This window comes from Sinocyclocheilus anshuiensis, unplaced genomic scaffold (assembly GCF_001515605.1).
Source record: "Sinocyclocheilus anshuiensis isolate Anshui unplaced genomic scaffold, SAMN03320099.WGS_v1.1 scaffold701, whole genome shotgun sequence".
In the NCBI taxonomy this organism is placed as follows: domain Eukaryota; kingdom Metazoa; phylum Chordata; class Actinopteri; order Cypriniformes; family Cyprinidae; genus Sinocyclocheilus; species Sinocyclocheilus anshuiensis.
In genome coordinates this window covers 82,962-102,313 of record NW_015539895.1, presented here as the reverse complement: position 1 = coordinate 102,313, position 19,352 = coordinate 82,962, and the positions used below count along the sequence as shown (strand labels likewise).

Below are 19,352 nucleotides of genomic sequence, written 5' to 3'. Positions count from 1 at the left end.
CAATGAGTACATTTTGGTGTAGTGTGTAAAGATAGCTACTTAATGCCTTTTAATTCAGAAATCAATTAAGCCAAAGAAAATGTTTGTTTATTATTATTTTAATTTATTTTATTTGACTACGAAGTCTTTGAGAGTTCCAATTTTCTGCATGGATAGGTTGAGGTTGAGCACTCAAAGCTCAAACCAGGGCCGTTTCTATGAACAGATTTCCCACACAGGCTTGTGTGTGTGTATCTGTCAGTGTCTGCGTTTTGGAGGGGAGCGTTGTGGTTCCAAAAGGAAATGCACTGCTCGGGAGTGTGTACATATGCATGTTTGTGTAAGTTGAGGCCAGATGCAGTGGAGATTAGGGGCTCTTCAGGGAAACACAACTGCCTCTTTTCCTGGAAGTGACTATGCGCTTTCATGTGTATTAATCAGTACAGGTGAGTGAGGGAAGATAGGCTGATTACCCTGTACCGCATCGACCAATTCACGCAGTCAACCTCAGGACCTATCGAAATAGTTTGTGTCAGATTCACATGTGAATTAAATGTACAAAATTAATCAATAATCTGTTTTGAGAGTGGTGAAGGGAAATCCCTTGATAAATTAGCCAACCGGCGCATCGAATGATTTCCCCCTAACTTCCACAATATGATAACATAAATTCATTCGAATCAGGAAGTTTTTTTTCCCCCTTAAGATAAGCTTACTTGTAATTAAGCTTTCTTCTTTTATACATGTTTTCATCCACTGTTTTGCTAATGATTGATTCGAATCTCTCCATTTAGCCAGAAAACAGCTAATTGCCATTGTTCTATTGAGGATAATGATTCAGAATAAGGTCTGATACAGAGTGTTACAACATCTGGTCCTAGTCTTATCTGACGACTGCGCAGTGCGGATCACTTCCTTCAGCCTCGAATGGAATTTCAAGCAGTGATCTAAAGTTTACGTGAACCCCTGATGCCAAGTATTGTTTTGTTTTTAGTCATTTTTCTGCGTAAGCCTGTCAGATGTGTCGCAGAGTTTTACTGATACCATGTACGAGTGTCTCTGGAGATCACAGGCTCCTCCCTGTCACACTCCATCAGTCCTCACAACCCACTTCATTTCTTGTAAATGTCTGTCTGGGCCATAAGCAGTTTACGGTCACCACAGCTCCGCCCCTCAACCACGCTACTACCCAGATTAATCAGCCTGGTTCACTACAGAACGTCTGGCCTAAACTTCCTATAAATCCCTGTCTATGTGTCATTTCAGGAATTCAGGTACACTAAGCCCGTAATCTAGTAAAATATATCATAGCTTGAACATGACATGTCAGATTCTAAGAAAAAGGCAGGTTTCATGGGCATGGATTAAGCTAAGATATGAATCTTGAATCTTGTTAGACAAGGGTGAGGTTCAGCTTGTATGTAGGAAACTTCTCGCCTATAGTGCGTATAAGCACTTCAATATCGTTTGAAATGTCATCTGGCCTTTATTTAGTTTGTTTAATTAATTTTTGTTTTGTTGTATGTGGTTTGGTCTAGGTTGTTTATATAAAAAGTAATAACAATATTGAGAGAAAGGTTCTTGCCTACATAGTTTAATTCTAAAAATTAATCAACTTTTTTTTGTGTGAATGTTTGTTTGTTTGTATTGAAAAAAAGCACTTCCATTCAGGTCTCCGAGTGTATGAATCCCCCAACAACAAAAAAAAAGTAAAAATTGAGATGTTTTAAGTTGTTTACAAATATATTTATTATTTTTATAAAAAGTATTATCTTGAAATATATCTATCTGCATAGCAGAAATAGAATCAAAGGAACACAATATTCCCATATAGTGTAAACATTCACAAACAATGTAAACTTTCATTGTGCAGTGTTCAAGAATGATATTCCAAAATGTGCTACAGTATGATTCCTGCGTCCTAAAACAGAGCAGGACCACGAGGAGTCCATCAAGTATCTCCAGAATATTCCAGCAGTGCTTTAATGCAATGAGTCTCGTCTTCATAGCGGATGAGGGAAGGCATGGAGGAAGCCTTTGAGGATCGGGTGCACAGGGATGCGGTCGATGTCTTTTCCGCCGCATGTTTCGATAATCCGTCTGCGGCACAGCTGCTGCAGGGACTGCACCGGTTCTTTCCTGTAGGGCCTGACGAGACCCTTCTTCGGGGAACTGATGTAGTGCTCCAGCAGTTTGAAAAGACAGTCAAAAGATTGCTTGCTGCCAGTCAGACTGAATTTGGAATTCTTGAAGGTAATCCGGACGCTGACGGGACCGTTTTGTGCTGTGTAACTCAGTGTAAAGAATATGTCGCTCTGACGACTGTCCCGGATCAGGAAAGTTCCGACTGGCTCTTTCTTCAGCTTCTGATGCGCTTCCTCCACAGTCATGGGACCCCAATAGAAGCCACTCTCCTCTAGCATTGAGGTGGTCTTTGCGATGGTCTTGAAGTCTCTGGCATAGTTGAAGGGCCTGAAATGTGTCTGGATAACCGCTGCCTGTTGGCTGGGCCTGGACCTTTGGGATTGGGAGGCTTCTGTCCTCGCTTGGGGTTCTTCTGTGCCTTGATTCCCTTCCACTGAACTGTGTGCCACCATCCTACAGGAAAGACCAACCAGTGTGGTCTTCCATACCGTACCACAGGAAGGTCATCTAGATGAGACTCATCTGTCTGTTGAAGTGCAAGTGAAGAACACAGTTAATCAGTGGCCTTTCCAAGTCAATCACATGGTGTACTGAACATCACATAGGCTGCAATAAACTGGCTTGTTTCATGGCAACATAGATAGTGATTCACTCATCTGGATTTAAATATAAAAGTGACTAATCCTGTTCACTTCATTATCAAGGCGTTTAGTGTTTACGTTTATTTTATGAAACTTTTATTTAAAAAAATATGTAATAGAAGTTTATTTTATAAGTCTTTTTTATTTTAACATTGCTACAATACGAAATATTTTTAAATTCTAAACTTTATTTTATACTTGTTATTATAAGCGTTACATTATAACGTAAATAAACAGAACAAAACGTTCTTAAATGTCGCCCTTGGTGCATATTGAAACATTTAAATCAAAAACAGTCCGTTAACCCGTTTTTAACAGTAAAGTTTAGTTGCGCGTAAAGCTGGGATCTTACCGTTTTAGCGAATATGCACTCCAAGAGCAGTCAATACAACTTTGCCTTTGACAAACTCTCGTCGCCGCTTCCAAAATCAGGTTTTTTTGAACTCCCATTGATTTATTCCACCGTTATGTCTCGACAGAGATTTCCTCAGCGCACGACAGAAACTCTGTGCGCTTGCGTTCTGCTCGTTCTAATGTGAGAATGAACTCAGGCGCTTTGAAACCACTATATAATGCGAACAGCTCCGCCCATTACCCGGAATCCTTTCACTTTCAGGTTTTCTCTGAAATCAATTCAGGATTAACCACTCCTACCTGAATCAGATCATAGTAACGCGTTTGTTCTTTCGCTTCTCTTCTAAACATTTCTGCATTTCCAAATAAAGTTATATTTATACCAAAGAATACCAAGAAAATTACAGTTTATCTGAATGAATATGGCTGTGTGTGTATGTGTATGTGTATGTATGTATGTATGTATGTATGTGTGTGTGTGTGTGTGTGTGTATGTATGTGTGTGTATGTATGCATGTATGTATGCGTGTGTGTATGTATGTGTGTATGTATGTGTGTGTGTGTGTGTGTGTATAATAGTTTTCTTACATCATTTCTTTATGATAACAAATCCAAAATCGCAGAGCTTCTGGAATAGTTACTACTATTTTTGATTGCAGTTGGCAGATGTGTAACTAAACATCAAAAGACAAGAACATTGAGATATATGTATATGTATATATATATATATATATATATATACACTGCCGTTCAAAAGTTTGGGATTGTAATGTTTTTTAAAGAAGTCTCTTCTGCTCATCAAGGCTGCATTTATTTGATCAGAAATACAGAAAAAACAGTAATATTGTGAAATATTATTGCAACTTAAAATAACAGTTTTCTATTTTAATATGCTTTTAAATATAATGTATTCCTGTCGTGTTATGCCGAATTTTCATCATCGTTACTCATCATCATCTTATTTTTGAAAGAAATTAATGCTTTTGTTCAGCAAGGATGTGTTAAATTGATCAAAAGTGATAATAAAGACGTATATTGTAAGAAAATATTTCATTTTGTTCATAAAATAATCCTGAAAACAATATCACAGGTTCCAAAAAAATCATTAAGCAGCACAACTGTTTCCAACATTGATAATAAATCAACTTGTTGGAATGATTTCTGAAGGCTCATGTGACACTGAAGACTTTAGTAAGTCTTAGGAATGTTTTTTTTTTTTTTGAGAATAAATAAAAGTTCATGCATCTTGGGGTTAAACATGCATTAGCCATAAATGAAACAAACTTTCAGCCACTAAATCCACATCTGCGGACCAGGCAAACATTTATCCATGAGTTTAATTTCTTACAAATAGAGATAGTCTTTAAGTTGCATGACAACATGCATATAGACACTCAGACATAGTAAACACTGCACAAGAGTTTCTGCTTATTAAACATCACAGCATTTGTGCCTAAATTATTATTTAAAAAATTACATCTCCAGAATATGTTTAATTGCACACAATTTCGGGGGGAGTCAAAAATGTATTGTCTCCATGAGCTTTTAGTCTTTATGGCCCAGTCAATGAGACTTACATGTGTATAAGCCATATCCTGAAAGCCCTATTAACAAGAAGAATGACATCAGAGTACAACAAAATACCTTTTGAGTAAAATTAACTCTTCTCACTCTGTGATTCGTTTAAATGATATCATTGTGAAACTGAAATTCCAGTCATGCAAATTAGAGGGAGTATTTTCTTTACAGCGAGTTGTTTGCCTTTGAGCAGAGTTTCTGGTTATGCTTTCATTTCTCTTGTATTTCTCAGAAAGACACATATTTACAGTAGGAGGACCACTAGCGGAGAATAACGTGCTTGCACTTCCACACATAAGGAAGAGGAATCTAAACAGACAGGCATGTGTCAATTATCAGAGCTTTTCCCTGAAACAATTCTCTTTATCAAATAAAGGAACTGCCTGAATATGTTAGGCACATTTTTATTGAATGACATGTTGGTACAATGTTATCATCATTATCTGTCATGCCTTCTCTGCAGATATTTATAGTATGTGTTGACAGGCCTATATTTTTTTATTCATCATGCACACAAATGCATAATTCCAAATCCAGCCTGTCCGAGGACTGTTGAGAATATAGCCACCAGGAATCAGTTGCATATTTGTGCATATCCGTTTCATTCTCAAAGCCATACGCTGCAGATTTTTAATAGCCTATCTGACTGAATCACCTCTCTCTTATACAGCATAGTCTCAGTACAGGGGAAATCTGTCAAATGCTTGCATCATTACAATCCGTTTACTTAATTACGTACATGAAAACGATCCTTACCTTGTTCCGTTACGGATGAGAAGGAATGTATGCTATTCAAACATTTCTGTCTGTTTTATCTTTGCTGCATATTCCAGTGCTTTACGGGAAAACGAAAGTGAAAGCCAGTGACCTGCTCTCATAACATTTCCTGTAGATGGTGCTGTTTCTCCTAAACTGCAGTTGCTCGAGTCACATGGTGCTGTTAATGGGAATTAGGGAACACTTCTTAAAATAGTGAATCCAAAAATACAATCGTCTCTTAAAAAATAAATAAATATTACACGTAGAAACTATATGTTAAGATGTCCTGAACCTCACTTTCACATCTTTACCTCCTTAGAATTGCATCTGTCATCCCGTCTCGGAAAGTACATTATCACAAAATCAGTTCTGTCGTAATTCAGACATCAGATAAAGAAAATAATCTAAGGTCACTTTCATTTTGAAATGTTCTCAAGTCACGTGATCCAGACGAAACATCACTGACTTTCCAAACCACATAAACAAAGCCTAGTGTGGTTTCCTTGAATAGTAGCCAATGTTTAGAAACGCTTCTTCCCTTGCGTTTTTGTATGAAACCATTTGTTATCATGGCCCCATTTCAATATTAAGCTCTGCAGAAACATATTTTTGCAGTATTGTAGAGTAGAATTGCTGTTTTTGCCCTTTTACACCCAATTTACAAAGCGACTTGCAAATTAAGAATGCATGTATAACGTCATTAAACAAAATCATAATCATAATGAACTTGTTCCGTGTATGTGGATAAATCATTATGAAGTTATGGAGAATTCATGAAAACTATACAAAAAAAAAAATCCCTTGCAAGTATTCCAACGTGACTGGCGCCAGCTATACGACAGATTTTTACCTGAAAACACCATCTTTTCTGAAAGTGCTGTTCACTAAAGAGGCGTGTATATATAGGGCACAGGTGTACTGTTACATAAGCAGGAGCCAGACAGTTTGGGCAGATGCTGTCGGATTACTCTTAACTAAAATAATATAAATGTAATTTTTATGGAAGACTGTGAAAGCGCTTAAATCAAATTTGGAAAACAAATTTTATTCTACATTTGAACAAGACTGAATACACGTTGTGTAGGCTACTGCATGGCATAATTAAACAGTTTCGGTTCCCATTGACGTTCAGTGCATTTATTTGTCCATAGAATGGAAGTTAATGGGAGCCAAAACTGTTTGGTTACAAACATTCTTCAGTATATTCTAGCTATTCTCTTATGTTCTACAGAATGGGGGAAGTCCTGGCCTAATGGTTAGAGAGTCGGACTCGTAACCCAAGGTTGTGGGTTCGAGTCTCATACTGGCGGGGGGATTGTAGGTGGGGTGAGTGAATGTACAGCGCTCTCTCCCACCTTCAATACCACGACTGAGGTGAGACCCTTGAGCAAGGCACCGAACCCCCAACTGCTCCCCGGGCGCCGCAGCAAAAAAATGGGAAATAAAGGAACCGTCTTCCTGTAATTCTCCTCCACGACAGTTTGTGCCTCAAGAGGCAATTGATTAATGATGTGATTATATATGCTTCGTCTTAAAGCTTTTGTGTCTGTATTGAATTTCCTTTTATTGCAGTTCAGTAAACTCTTCCTGTTATTTCTGTTATTCCCTGAATAATCCTGAATATTGAAGTTGAATATTTCGGGTTGAATATGATTGTTAGATTATATTATTGCAACTCCAGCACCATCTTTTGGAAACTATATGTCTAACTATCAATTACACATAATTTCAATTAATTGAGAAAAGTCAAATAATGTTGCTACTTGCTATAATGTCTAGTGACCAGTGTAGACATGCCGGATTCAGGGTGGTTGTTTTTTTTTTCCACACATGCTTTTCTCATTTGTCAAGGATCATTAAACTTATTAGTGCACATAGTATTATATGAAGTTAAATGTTTTATTTATGAGTAAACTGCACACCTATGTGAAAATAGATTAAAGGTGAAAAAAATGTCACTTTACATTTGCACAGTGACTTAGGCCTAATTAAATGTACTTTTAATAAAAGATTCATCCACAGTTCTTGTTCATATTTGCTTCAGTTCCCTCTTGAAATTCAAGTCTTATCATATGTGAAGCTGTTATCAGGAAAGAAAGGCTGGTTCTTAAGAGGGCCCTTTTGTCTTGTATGTTAAGATAGCTAACGCTTCATTTAAGTCCTATTCAGACACCGATCGGCAGTTCATGTGACTCTTCTGACTTTTGCAAGGCAAGTTTATTTAGCACATTTCATACACAATGGTAGGCCTAATTCAAAGTGCTTTACATAAAAAAGTTAAGTAATCATAACAGATGTCTAAAGAAAAAGAAGAAAAAATATTGATTAAAAGCAAGGGGGAATAAAAGAGAGAAGAATAGCTACATAAGATGATACAGTGCAGTCAGTAGGGCTCAGCGCTCATTCAGTAAATGCACAGCTACATAGATGTGTTTTTAGTCTGGATTTATATGATGTCTGTTGTAGTAGCCTACATCTGATCTCTTCTGGAAGCTGCTTCCTTCCAACTGCGTGTGGCATAATGGCTAAAAGCGGATTTGTTTTGAGTGAACCCTTGGTATTTAACCGACTTGATCATAATGATCTTAATGGTCTCTGTTAGGTTTACATATAAAACAAAGACGATAGCAAGGGAATATTATTGTGTTTGAGTATGCGATCAACACAATATATATATATATATATATATATATATATATATACATACATACAGGGGTGCACATAAGTGCTATGCAGGTGCGCATGCGCGACCAAAATAAAAAATGCGCTGTGTAAATAAGTTCTGAGAGCATTTGCATACCGACATGGTTGACAGCTGTTAATGCACAATTACCATCTTAGATAGACAAACTGTAATACTGTATAAGATTTATATTCAAACTTAATAGATACATAAATCTAGGCTACCCGCAGCCATTTTCAAAGCACAATGCAAAACTGTGACATTTCATTCACTGATGCGCTTCAGTCGGCAGCGCTAAACCTGGAAGCGCATATGTGACCCTGGACCACAAAACCAGTCAAAAGGGTACATTTTTCGAAATTGAGATTTATACATCATCTGAAAGCTGAATAAATAAGCTTTCCATTGATGTATGGTAGGATAGGACAATATTTGGCCGAGATACAACTATTTGAAAATCTGGAATCTGAGGGTGCAAAAAAAGCAAAATATTGAGAAAATCGCCTTTAAAGTTGCCCAAATGAAGTTCTTAGCAATGCATATTACTAATCAGAAATTAAGTTTTAATATATTTACAGTGGGAAATTTACAAAATATCTTCATGGAACATGATCTTTACTTAATATACTAATGGTTTTTGGCATAAAAGAAAAATCTATAATTTTGACCCATACAATGTATTTTTGGCAATTGCTTCAAATATACCCATATAATATATTCAGACTGGTTTTGTGGTCCAGGGTCACATATACTTACTTGACGGCAACCCGCCAAAATAAAAGCCTGCTGATTTTACGTTTGAAAATAATGAAAATTCATCTTTAAAAAGTAAAAGTAAATAAGTAAATGTTAGCATTTTATTATTAAGTTTACTATAAAATTGTTGTATTTTTATTTAATACTCTCTTTTTATTTTAAAATATAATAGTATTATCACACTTTATTATTTAGTTTATTTCATTTTTTTTATCTAAATAAGTAAAGTGCAACAATATTATCACTACGATTACTTTCTTTTTTATAGTTGTATTTAATGGGTTACACTATGTGCAGTGTGAGGACCAAACCAAATCTCCAGGTTCTCTTATGAGAACCAGGCTGAAAAACGTGCACCCCTGTATATATATATAATTCTGTTTACTTCTGGGTTAAACCTGCCATTGTGAAATTAGTCAAATAAAGTCAAATGCTACGTGAATTATTTGGGACGGAACTGAAAACATCCCTTGAGTTCACCCGACGGGATTTCAATGACGGGCTATCAACAATACGATCGTTATGATGGTCTGTCTGCTTCTATGGAAAACCGGTTTTCAGTTAGTTCAGCGAGAGTCGGAACTGGACTATTATATCGGGTGCTGTTTTCCTATGATTTAAAAAATTTTTGGGAGCATGCCAGCGTTGATTAACGCACATAGAAGAGTTACCTTGCTCGTTGTCGGTTACAAGATAAAAGCAACTTCACAGAAATCCTTGCCCTTTAAATTCTACAAGGTAATTTTTTTTTAGTACTTCACTACTAATTACAACATATAGTAGTATGTCCCTGCATTTGGTCACGGTAAAATTGCTAATTAAATCGATACGAGTTTTGCCCCGAGCGTGTGGTTACCATAGAAACGACCCAAATTCGTGTTCAAATGATTTGAAGGGCACGAGTACAACAGAGCTGTTCTCGCTAGATTTGTGGATGCTTCTAAGCAACTAACTTACATGTTTATTTTTGACTTGACAACTCAAAATTTTGCATATAATATGCATATAATATGCATTATATTTTCTTGTTTTCAGCCTTTTGATAATGCTCTTTTGCCCATACAGGAGTGTATCTTTAGCTGTTGCCGTACTTTATAGCACACCATCATGGTGCTGAAGATCTTCTTTCCCCAATGCTGCAACACTGCCGACAGCGGCCTGCTGGTTGGGCACTGGATCCCAGGTCACAATTCTGCTGTGGTACTGGCTGTCATTCACTACCCCTTCATACCGGGTCAGGTGAAGAAGTACTTGAGTGAGCTGCAGAGCCAGACTCAGGTGGATCTGACCGTCCTGGGCTCCTGGAGTATGCCCAAAGAAGGCAAGGAAGGAATGGACAGCTTCCTAAAAGACCTGAGTACCATCTTTCCTCAGAAATGTTGGCTGCAGTTGAGCCGTGAGATTGGCAAAAGAGGTTTTATTTGTCAGGTGGTCCAAAACAATGGGAAACTTCTACAGGACCGGGAGCAGAAGAACGGCGATGAAGGCAGTGAGGGAGATAAGATCATCCTCATTCATTACGACCAGAGGAAGGTTATGCTGTCCCAGCTTCACCCGGTACAGGATGTCGGCCAGAAGTCTGATATTGAGCACTCAGAGCTGCGTTTGGTCTTCCAGACAGTTGCTCACAGTCAGCCTCTCTTTTTCCTCGACAAATATGACGATGGGCCTCTCAAACTCACCCACTGGCAGTCTGAAGGCAGGGAGGCTAGTATTATTGCAGAGCTTCTAAAACAAGCATCTGTTCCGGTCTGCATCTTCCTGACATGGCTGCTGTCTCTGTGGCACTGGTTTTGCAGCTTCAGGTGAGTTAATGTGTCTCAGCTTGAACCTGTTCAGTGGTGCTGAAGAGTGATGATGATAATTCATATTCAAATCTTTTGGTATTTTACAGGATTTTACATTTGTATCCAGTGCTGTTCATCTCAAGCAAGCTGTCCACCTGTGTTCAGTCGGGGTACAGGGCAGTTCATTTCAAGACTGTTTTCTCTCCCAAAAAAGCTGCTACACACATGGAATTCATGAGGTACAGTACTTGGGTCAATGACATACAAGAACACCATTAATAACAAAAAGAAAAAAATAAGTTTAAAATACATGTGCCAACTTCATAGAAATGTACTCTTCCTCTTTGTATTTATGTTGGTTTCATATGGTTTTGAAACACGTTATACTGAGAAAAGTTTCAATTTAATGACCCTTGTGGTGTAACAAGTAACAACAAGTAAAAACATATTTTCCTTACACTTAAAATACTTTGGAGTGTACACACATCATCATCCCCAAAATGTTTTACATATATTTTGGATGGCAATAAGTAAAAACAAACAATCATGAGTCATTAATTAATAAATATAATTATGTTTTTGGGGAGTCACTAACCATGCCGTCTCATAAAAAGTAAAAAAAAAAAAAAGTTTCTTTTTTTTTTATTAATTCTTTTAATGAGCTTCCTTATCAGGAGAGTTTACATTTACATTTTTGTTTATGCTCCAAAAAATACCAAAATGAAATTTAATTCAGCAATTAAAAACATGCTTATTATAAAAAAAAAATGTATGATCCATGTGCCATGTTGCTCCTTTGTTATTTAATAAATCATATTCTCACACCTTTCTTTTTTTCACCCTCTGCAGAAAAGCAAACATTTTTGTGTCTTTTCTTCTGGACATAGCCCTTGGTTTGCTGCTTATCTCATGGCTTTATAGGGAGAATCGTATTAGCAAATTAGCAGATACTTTGGTACCTGTGGCTGATGTAAGTATGATCCCTATTATATCACATTTGCGAAAATGTTTGGGATTGGTACGATTTTTTAAATTTTAATGTTTCTGAAAGTCTAGTTGAAAAGTCTATGCTCAACAAGGCTGCTTTATTTGACGAACAATACAGTGAAATATTATTACAATTTAAAATAACTTTTCTATTTTAATATATTTTAAAATCATTCTAATATGCTGATTTTGTGCTCAAGAAAATTTATTATTTATTGATTTATTTATTATTATTATCAGTATTGAAAACAGTTCTTTGATTAAAAGAAAGTTCAGCCACTGCATTTATTTGAAACCGAAAACTTTATAACATTATGATGTCTTTGCTGTCAATTTTGATAATTTTAACACATCCTTGCAGAATAAAATTATTAATTTCTTCCTAAATAAAAATCTTACTAACCCCAAACATTTAAAGGGTAGTGTGTATATCTATCTATATATCTATCTATATATCTATCTGTATATATATATATATATATATATTTGCACACACAACATAATATATATTTATATATATATTTGTTTTCTTGAGTAAGGGTTTTGCATATTTTTTATATTTTAAAATATTTTTGATTTTAAAGTCGTTTAAATATTACTTTATTTTTATGATGTAATTGATATTTTTATTTATTTTCATTTGTAATAAAATTTGTATTTATTTTAATTTTGCATTTTTATGGTTGTGTTTTACATATTTTTTACTTTTTAAAATATTTTTTATTTTAAAGCCATTTAAACATTTTTGTGATGTAATTAATTTGTAATGTTTTTTTTTATTACGAAATTTTTTTATTTATTTTTAATTAAAAAATTTTTTTTTTAAGTTTCCTTTTTAATAGTTAATTAATTATTTGATTTTGATCTGTTATTTTACTCACAAACCCCAGTTTGGAAACCCTTTTCTAGGGACTAAACTTGCTGATGAAGTCGCTGCAGTAGGAAGACGTGTTTTGTGTTTGATTTCTTTGCTGTGGATGAAGAGTGCAGGATCTGATATAGAGGTTCATGTCTTTATGCAGGACTCCATTGACCTGTTTCTGGGTAACTATGCAGTGGAAGAGGCAGATATGAACACTCCTCTACATGAGCCCAAAGACTGGAAGTTCCTCACGGTAAGAACCAGATTGAGCTGTGAACCCAGAAAAACATGGTTTCTTTGCAGCCAGGGTCAGATTAAAGTCCTTGAACACACTGACACTCTTGTCTTAGACGACTTCGGCATTTGTTTTCAACCCTTTCAGCAGCAGAATACAACATAACTGTATTTATGGAGCACTGATTTCTTTCATCATGCTGCTGCTGCTGCTTTATAAAAGTAATAAGCCAGTAATAAGGATTTACTATTATTTTTCTGATTTGTATTACAACTTACATCACTTACCAGTTACCATGGTAAAATCACTGTATTGCATGGCCCTAATTATGGTTATTAAAAAGAAAAAAGGGAGGATCTTACACTTGCTTCCATCCACATATAAGATGATTTCAAGTTAATACATTTAGAATTTAAAAGCAGAACATTTATTGATATATCGAATATACATGATTTGATTGCATTAATATTACTGAGCCCTCATGAGTTTTGCAAGGATTTAAGCATGCTTTTTTAAATACTACATCTTGTATTAAAGCTGACATGAAATGTAGATAAAATATCATCTGTTTTCTAAATGAATGTTATTGATCTTAATATGAACAATTCATTTGTGCATATTTTTAATGTAATGTTCTTTAATGTCATAACTGGATATTATTTTTTTCCCTTTTCAGCTGCCGATCATCATGGTGGTTGCTTTCTCAATGTGCATCATATGTCTCCTGATGGCTGGTAAGACACAGATTAGTATTAATATCTGCTCTACTGTTATAAAGATCTCATTGATTTACATTACAAGCAGCAGAATTTCATCACATGTGACCCTGGAGCACAAAAGCAGTCTTAAGTCGCTGGGGTATATTTGTAGCAATAGCCAACAATACATTGTATGGGTCAAAATTATCCATTTTTCTTTTATGCCAAAAATCATTAGGATATTAAGTAAAGATCTATAAATCTCAATTTTGGAAAATGGACTCTTATGACTGGTGTTGTGGTCCACGGTCACATATAAATATCAGCATCTGCAGCAAATCCATATTTTTTTCCCATAATCTTTGAATAAAATACATTTTTTTCCTCTATATTCCGAGATGCGAGATGTTGTTTTACTGAAAGTCTTGGATTATCTTGCAGCGTGTGGCTAAAGAGCTACATTAGAATGGCTAGGAGCTGTTAGAATGGCTGATGGGAGCTCCTGCTGGACTGAAGATGAACCGAGCTCTCGACCAGGTGCTGGGGAGATTCTTTCTCTACCACATTCATCTGTGGAGCAGTAAGTAGATCTTCAGTTCGAGCATTCTGATGGTGTTTCATGCTTATTAATGAATCGCCTGTATGTCTTGTGATTGTGTCCGCAGGTTACATCCATCTGATGTCTCCTTTCATCGAGAGGATCCTGTGGTATGTTGGACTTTCAGCCTGCCTGGGATTGACCTTTGCTCTTTCCGTATTGTCGGACATTGTGGCCCTCCTCACGTTCCACATCTACTGTTTTTATGTGTATGGGGCAAGGTGAGGTTCAGTTTTGTTGTTACGTACTGTCATGTTTCTGCACTTCCAGTAGAGGGCAGTGTCAACTTTTATATCTATGCTTCATTAAGGGCTCGTTCACCCAGAAATGAAGGTTGTGTACTCATTCAGTTTACTTTGTCATTCCAAATCTGTACGACTTTCTATCTTTACAAAATGTCCAATGTCTGCTGTTTAACGTGTTATAAAAGTGGATAGGAACCATGGACCGCCAAGGTCACCATTCCCTTTCATTGTGTGAAATAAAAGTGAATATTATGTTCCATTCTAGAAAGAAAGTTATACAGGGTTGGAAAGACATGAGAGAACATAAACCATGATGGAATTTTAGGTGTACTATCTCTTTAAGATTCTATCTCAGATCTGTCTGGGCAGCTACTTGCCATTTATATTTACAGTCTTGCATCTTTTATTTTCATATTACCCTTGGCACAACATTGCAGGGCTTTTAATAATTTCTGAGATTTGCAGCACAGTTTCTTTGTTTGTGAAGTGTACTTTCTTATCTCTGTTGTCAGACTCTACTGTCTGAAGATCTATGGTCTCTCCTCCCTGTGGCGGCTCTTCAGGGGAAAGAAATGGAATGTATTGAGGCAGAGGGTTGACTCGTGCTCATACGACCTGGACCAGGTACATGTCTTGCACAACCACTAGCTATTCAGCACATCCCTACAGAACACAGCTGACACTACTCTGTTTCCTTTGCAGTTGTTCATTGGCACTTTGCTCTTTACGATTCTGCTGTTCCTGCTTCCCACCACTGCCTTGTATTACCTGGTCTTTACCCTGGTGAGTCACTCTGACATGAGATTTAACCTCACCCTTATTCCAACAGCCCCATTGAACCGTTTGATGCAATTATTTTCACACAATTGTTACATCAGTCCAGAAGTCAGCTGCATTGATTTGCCACTATATTATGATTGTTTTTATTTATTTATTTATTTTTGGGGGTGCATTATGAATGTGGTCATTATGAATATTATAAGGTAATTATCACATTTTAGCTCTTGACTCTTGATGGGGTTTTTTGCTTGCAATGGCCTATACACTACTGTTCAAAAGTTTGGGGTCTGTATTTTTTTTATGGTTTTGAAAGTCTTTTATACTCACCAACACTGCATTTATTGGATCACAAATGCAGTAAAAACAGGAATATTGCAAAATATTATTACTATTTAAAATAGTTATTTTAAATACAAAATATTATTACAATTTTACAGTTTTCTATTGCAATATATTTTAAAATGTAATTTATTCCTGTGATGCAAAGCTGAATTTTCAGCATCATTACTCCAGTCTTCAGTGTCACATGATCCTTCAGAAATCATTTGCTGTTCAAGAAACATTTCTTATTATCAATGTTGAAAAGAGTTGTGGTGCTTAATACTTTTGTGGAAAACATAATATGGTTTTTGTAATGATTCATAAATAGTAAATCATAAATATAGAATTTCTATATTAATAACAAGTAATTGGTTTCTCTGTTTCTAGCTGCGGCTGGTGGTGGTGCTGTTTCAGGGCGTGATTCACCTTAGTGTCGACTTCATCAACTCTTTCCCCCTATTTGCCATCGGCCTACGTATCTGCAGACCATACAGACTGGCAGGTGAGCCATACTGTAACACACTGAAGAAATCAATGAAAAAAGGTCTTACATTTTGTAACTGACATAACACTTGATGATAGAGATGAAACTATGAATGTACTTCTAGGCCATGTAGTGCAGTCATATACTGACCTTCAGTGAAAACCGCTTGCTTAATTATGTGTTTATATAACTGACTGGTTAATTAAACACTTTATGAATCTTTTTGTATTCCAGAGGGTGTTAAATTCAAGGTGCTTTGCCAGGAGCCAGGAACTCCTCTTCACCTGATGATGGAGGTAGGTTGATTGTTGCTAAAACAGCTTGTCATCCTGTAGTTTATTTTTGCTTGGGTTTCATTTGTGGTTTGGGTTTGCCCTGCTGATTTTGTGGGATGGATATGAGGGCTATTGAATAGCTTTGTTTGGCTCACTGTGTGCAGTGCAAACACTGGACATCCTTTACTTGTCTCTAAAGTTTGATAATGAATCATATAGCAGATGAGCAAGCATGAATGAAAAATGTATTTTCTTTTCTCCACCTTCAGATCAACCCATTGAAGTGCAGCTCTGTACTGCAATGTTACCGGACGCCCACGTATAGCTGTTACCCTAAGGATTCCTGGGCCGCATTGTGCAAGAAGCTGTTTGTCGGAGAACTCATTTACCCCTGGAAGCAGAAAACTGACAAGACGGACTAATTTTGGGACCTGGTAGACCAACAGCAGCCAGACACATGAACACTGGGAGAAGGTTCTCTATTGGTCAGACTCCACTAAATTTCATGATAGTCTTAATTAGGTTTTTAACAGAAGTAGATATCCCTACATTGTAGATTTAAACCACAATCTTTCCTTATACAAACATTGATCAGAATCTTTGATTGAAACTGTGATTATTATTTTTTTTGTTTTTGTATTTATTTTAAAACATCTACAACTTTTTATAACACTGAAAATTTAAAAATTGATTAATTATATTGTATTCTAATCTAGCTGACTAATGTGTACTGGCTCTGAATGTTGAATTTAATACAGATTTGTGTAAATTATTTGACCATGAACCACTTGTTATGTCAGTGTTGCCAAATTGTTGTTTTGTAGCTATTATTATTAATATAAGTGATTTAATCAAATCAAGATTTTTATAAATGCAGATGATCATGATCAAACTATGCATTTGTGCTGTTGATTTTCAAACTCTAAATTTACATCAATAAAGTTCATTTAATACCATTTTATATATTACAGTATCTTTGTGCATCTTAGATCATACTTGTATGATTTATGTTTGGACTATAAACAGTTGCTATTTAAAGTTTACCCATTTTCAGAAACGTGCTAATATAACTAGTCTTGGATCTTTTGTTTGGGAGAGCAGCCTGAAAAGAATGTGCTCAGACTGGACTGAGAGCACAACACAGCTATGACAGCCGTGGCTTCTGATTATTCAATGACACATGAAAAACATCTGAGCTAATTCACCTTCATGGTTTTGTTAAGGGCAAAACAGTTGTGTATTTCCGACACAAAGATGGGTAGTTGAAAGTTGAAATATATATGTTATCCCTGGTATAACTATAACTCCAACTCTCTCTCTTTCTCTATTATTTTTTTTGTTTGTTTGTTTACAAGAAATAAAACTTTTCTTTAGCAAGGGCTGCATTAAATTGATCAAAAAGGGACAGTGAAGAAGACTTCTATAGTGTTACCAAACATTTCTACTTAAAGTAAATGCTGTTCTTTTATTAAAGGGGTCATATGATGCGATAATGTGTTTTTTTAACCTTAAACCACATAAACACATTTCATTACACCAAATACACCAAATACTGTTCTTTTTAGCAGCATCATATGACCCCTTTAATCAAAGAATCCTGAAAAACAAATGCATCACTGTTTTCACATAGATATTCGGCAGCACAACCGTTTTCAACATTAAAAATAAAATGAAATGTTTCTTGAGCAGCAAATCAGCATATTAGAATGATTTCTGAAGGATCATGTGACACTGAAGACTGGAGTAATGATGCTAAGTTTGCAATATTATAGATTCTACTGTACTTTAGTGCTTTTACTGACACTTCTTCCGAAAACATTAAAAAATCTCACTGACCCCAAACTTACTGAGCTGTTGTCTAATATATAAATTATTATTAGTAGGTCTGTGTTTTATAGTGTATAGTCATAGTTTATAGTAAATTTTTCGATGCTTTCTATATATGACCATAAAAAGGAAATGGACAGAATACTGTCACATATCTCATCCTAGGAGAACAAGCGCTATTATGTATATGCTGGGGGTGAGCGTTTATGTTTTTTAATGGCTGGTGTAGAACTTGATGCAGGGTCCAGATGTCCCTTTGTCTCCCTTGAGACCCTCATGTAGCTGTAATCTCGATAGGCAGACACAAAGACTTCATACAGCAATTTGCATTTTAATCTATTCAGGGGGAGGGGGATTATTTTCTTTTGATTCCAGAAAGTGCAGAGACCTCTGGCTTGTCCCCAGCACATCTGCCACAAGACCAGTAACCTGTATTATAAGTGCTGGAAACATAAGGTGAAAACAATACATTTAGATTTTTTTAAAGTTAGATTTAAAGGGATAGTTCACCCAAAAATCACTATTTACTCGCCTTATATATGTATGCAGAATATAGGAACTGACAGCCTCAGTCATTCACTTTCACAGCATGACAATTTTTCCGTACAGTGAAAGTGAAGGGTAACTGAGGTTGTCGTTCAACCTAGCATCTCCTTTTGTGTTACACGGAAGACAGAAAGTCATACAGGTTTGGAACAACATGATGAGTGTTTCTAATACAAAATATTTAACAACAGACCGACAAAAATAAATAGAATTAGTACCAACTGTCCCTCAGTTTAAACGGTTACATAATTAAAAATAAAAGATTGTTGGACATATACATCACCTGTCTCTATATACACCCTGAGACCAAATGAATCTAGACAGCCAGTAGCAGGTGGGTTGTGTTGTGTGTACTGTATGAATGGCTGCGTCTCAAAACCTAGCATGCTGCCTACCTAGGCAACATTGTTAGGCACATTCAAAGGCATTAAACATTTATACAAAACACACCTAAAGATTTTTTTCCCCCGTAATGCTCATTAATGTCTTGATAAATGTTTATATTATTTATTTATTTATTATTTAAAATATTATCTATCTTTACGATCTATTTAAACTGTTTGTCCTTATTAGGGTTGTGGGTATTTATTAATTAATTAATTTATTTATTTATTTATTTTATTAGTTTATGTTAATTTTGTTAAAACATTTTAATTACACCTTATATTAAATAATGTATTAACATTTTCACTTTATTTATTTCAAAATATTTAAATATTTATAGTAAATATTTTATTTTATTAACATTGTCACCTATTTATTTATTTATTTATTATAATTTAAGTATATTAGTTTATATTACATTTATATAA

The 19,352-nt window shown here is 35.6% G+C and overlaps 2 protein-coding genes across 3 annotated transcripts; one reads left to right on the top strand and one right to left on the bottom strand.

Moving 5' to 3' along the window:
• Positions 1-1,795: 1,795 nt before the first annotated feature.
• LOC107685908 (suppressor of cytokine signaling 1-like) lies at positions 1,796-5,532 on the bottom strand. Of its 2 annotated transcripts, none has more exons than XM_016482647.1 (2): positions 5,454-5,532; positions 1,796-2,650 (listed from the first exon to the last, which is right to left on the bottom strand). In XM_016482647.1, exon 2 carries the CDS (start codon positions 2,574-2,576, stop codon positions 1,983-1,985), a length of 594 nt encoding a protein of 197 aa, XP_016338133.1. In that variant the 5' UTR covers positions 2,577-2,650; positions 5,454-5,532; the 3' UTR covers positions 1,796-1,982. The 2 variants fall into 2 exon arrangements, with proteins under 2 accessions (XP_016338133.1, XP_016338132.1); XM_016482646.1 differs by lacking the exon at positions 5,454-5,532 and adding an exon at positions 3,118-3,313.
• A 3,840-nt stretch (positions 5,533-9,372) lies between these two features.
• On the top strand, positions 9,373-16,976 carry LOC107685906 (phosphatidylinositol N-acetylglucosaminyltransferase subunit Q-like). The gene is given in 11 exon segments (XM_016482641.1): positions 9,373-9,633; positions 9,961-10,700; positions 10,790-10,921; positions 11,532-11,652; positions 13,906-14,044; positions 14,130-14,283; positions 14,820-14,931; positions 15,010-15,090; positions 15,796-15,910; positions 16,127-16,188; positions 16,437-16,976. Coding segments are annotated over 10 exon segments (1,767 nt in total). The 5' UTR covers positions 9,373-9,633; positions 9,961-10,002; the 3' UTR covers positions 16,590-16,976.
• Positions 16,977-19,352: the final 2,376 nt, after the last annotated feature.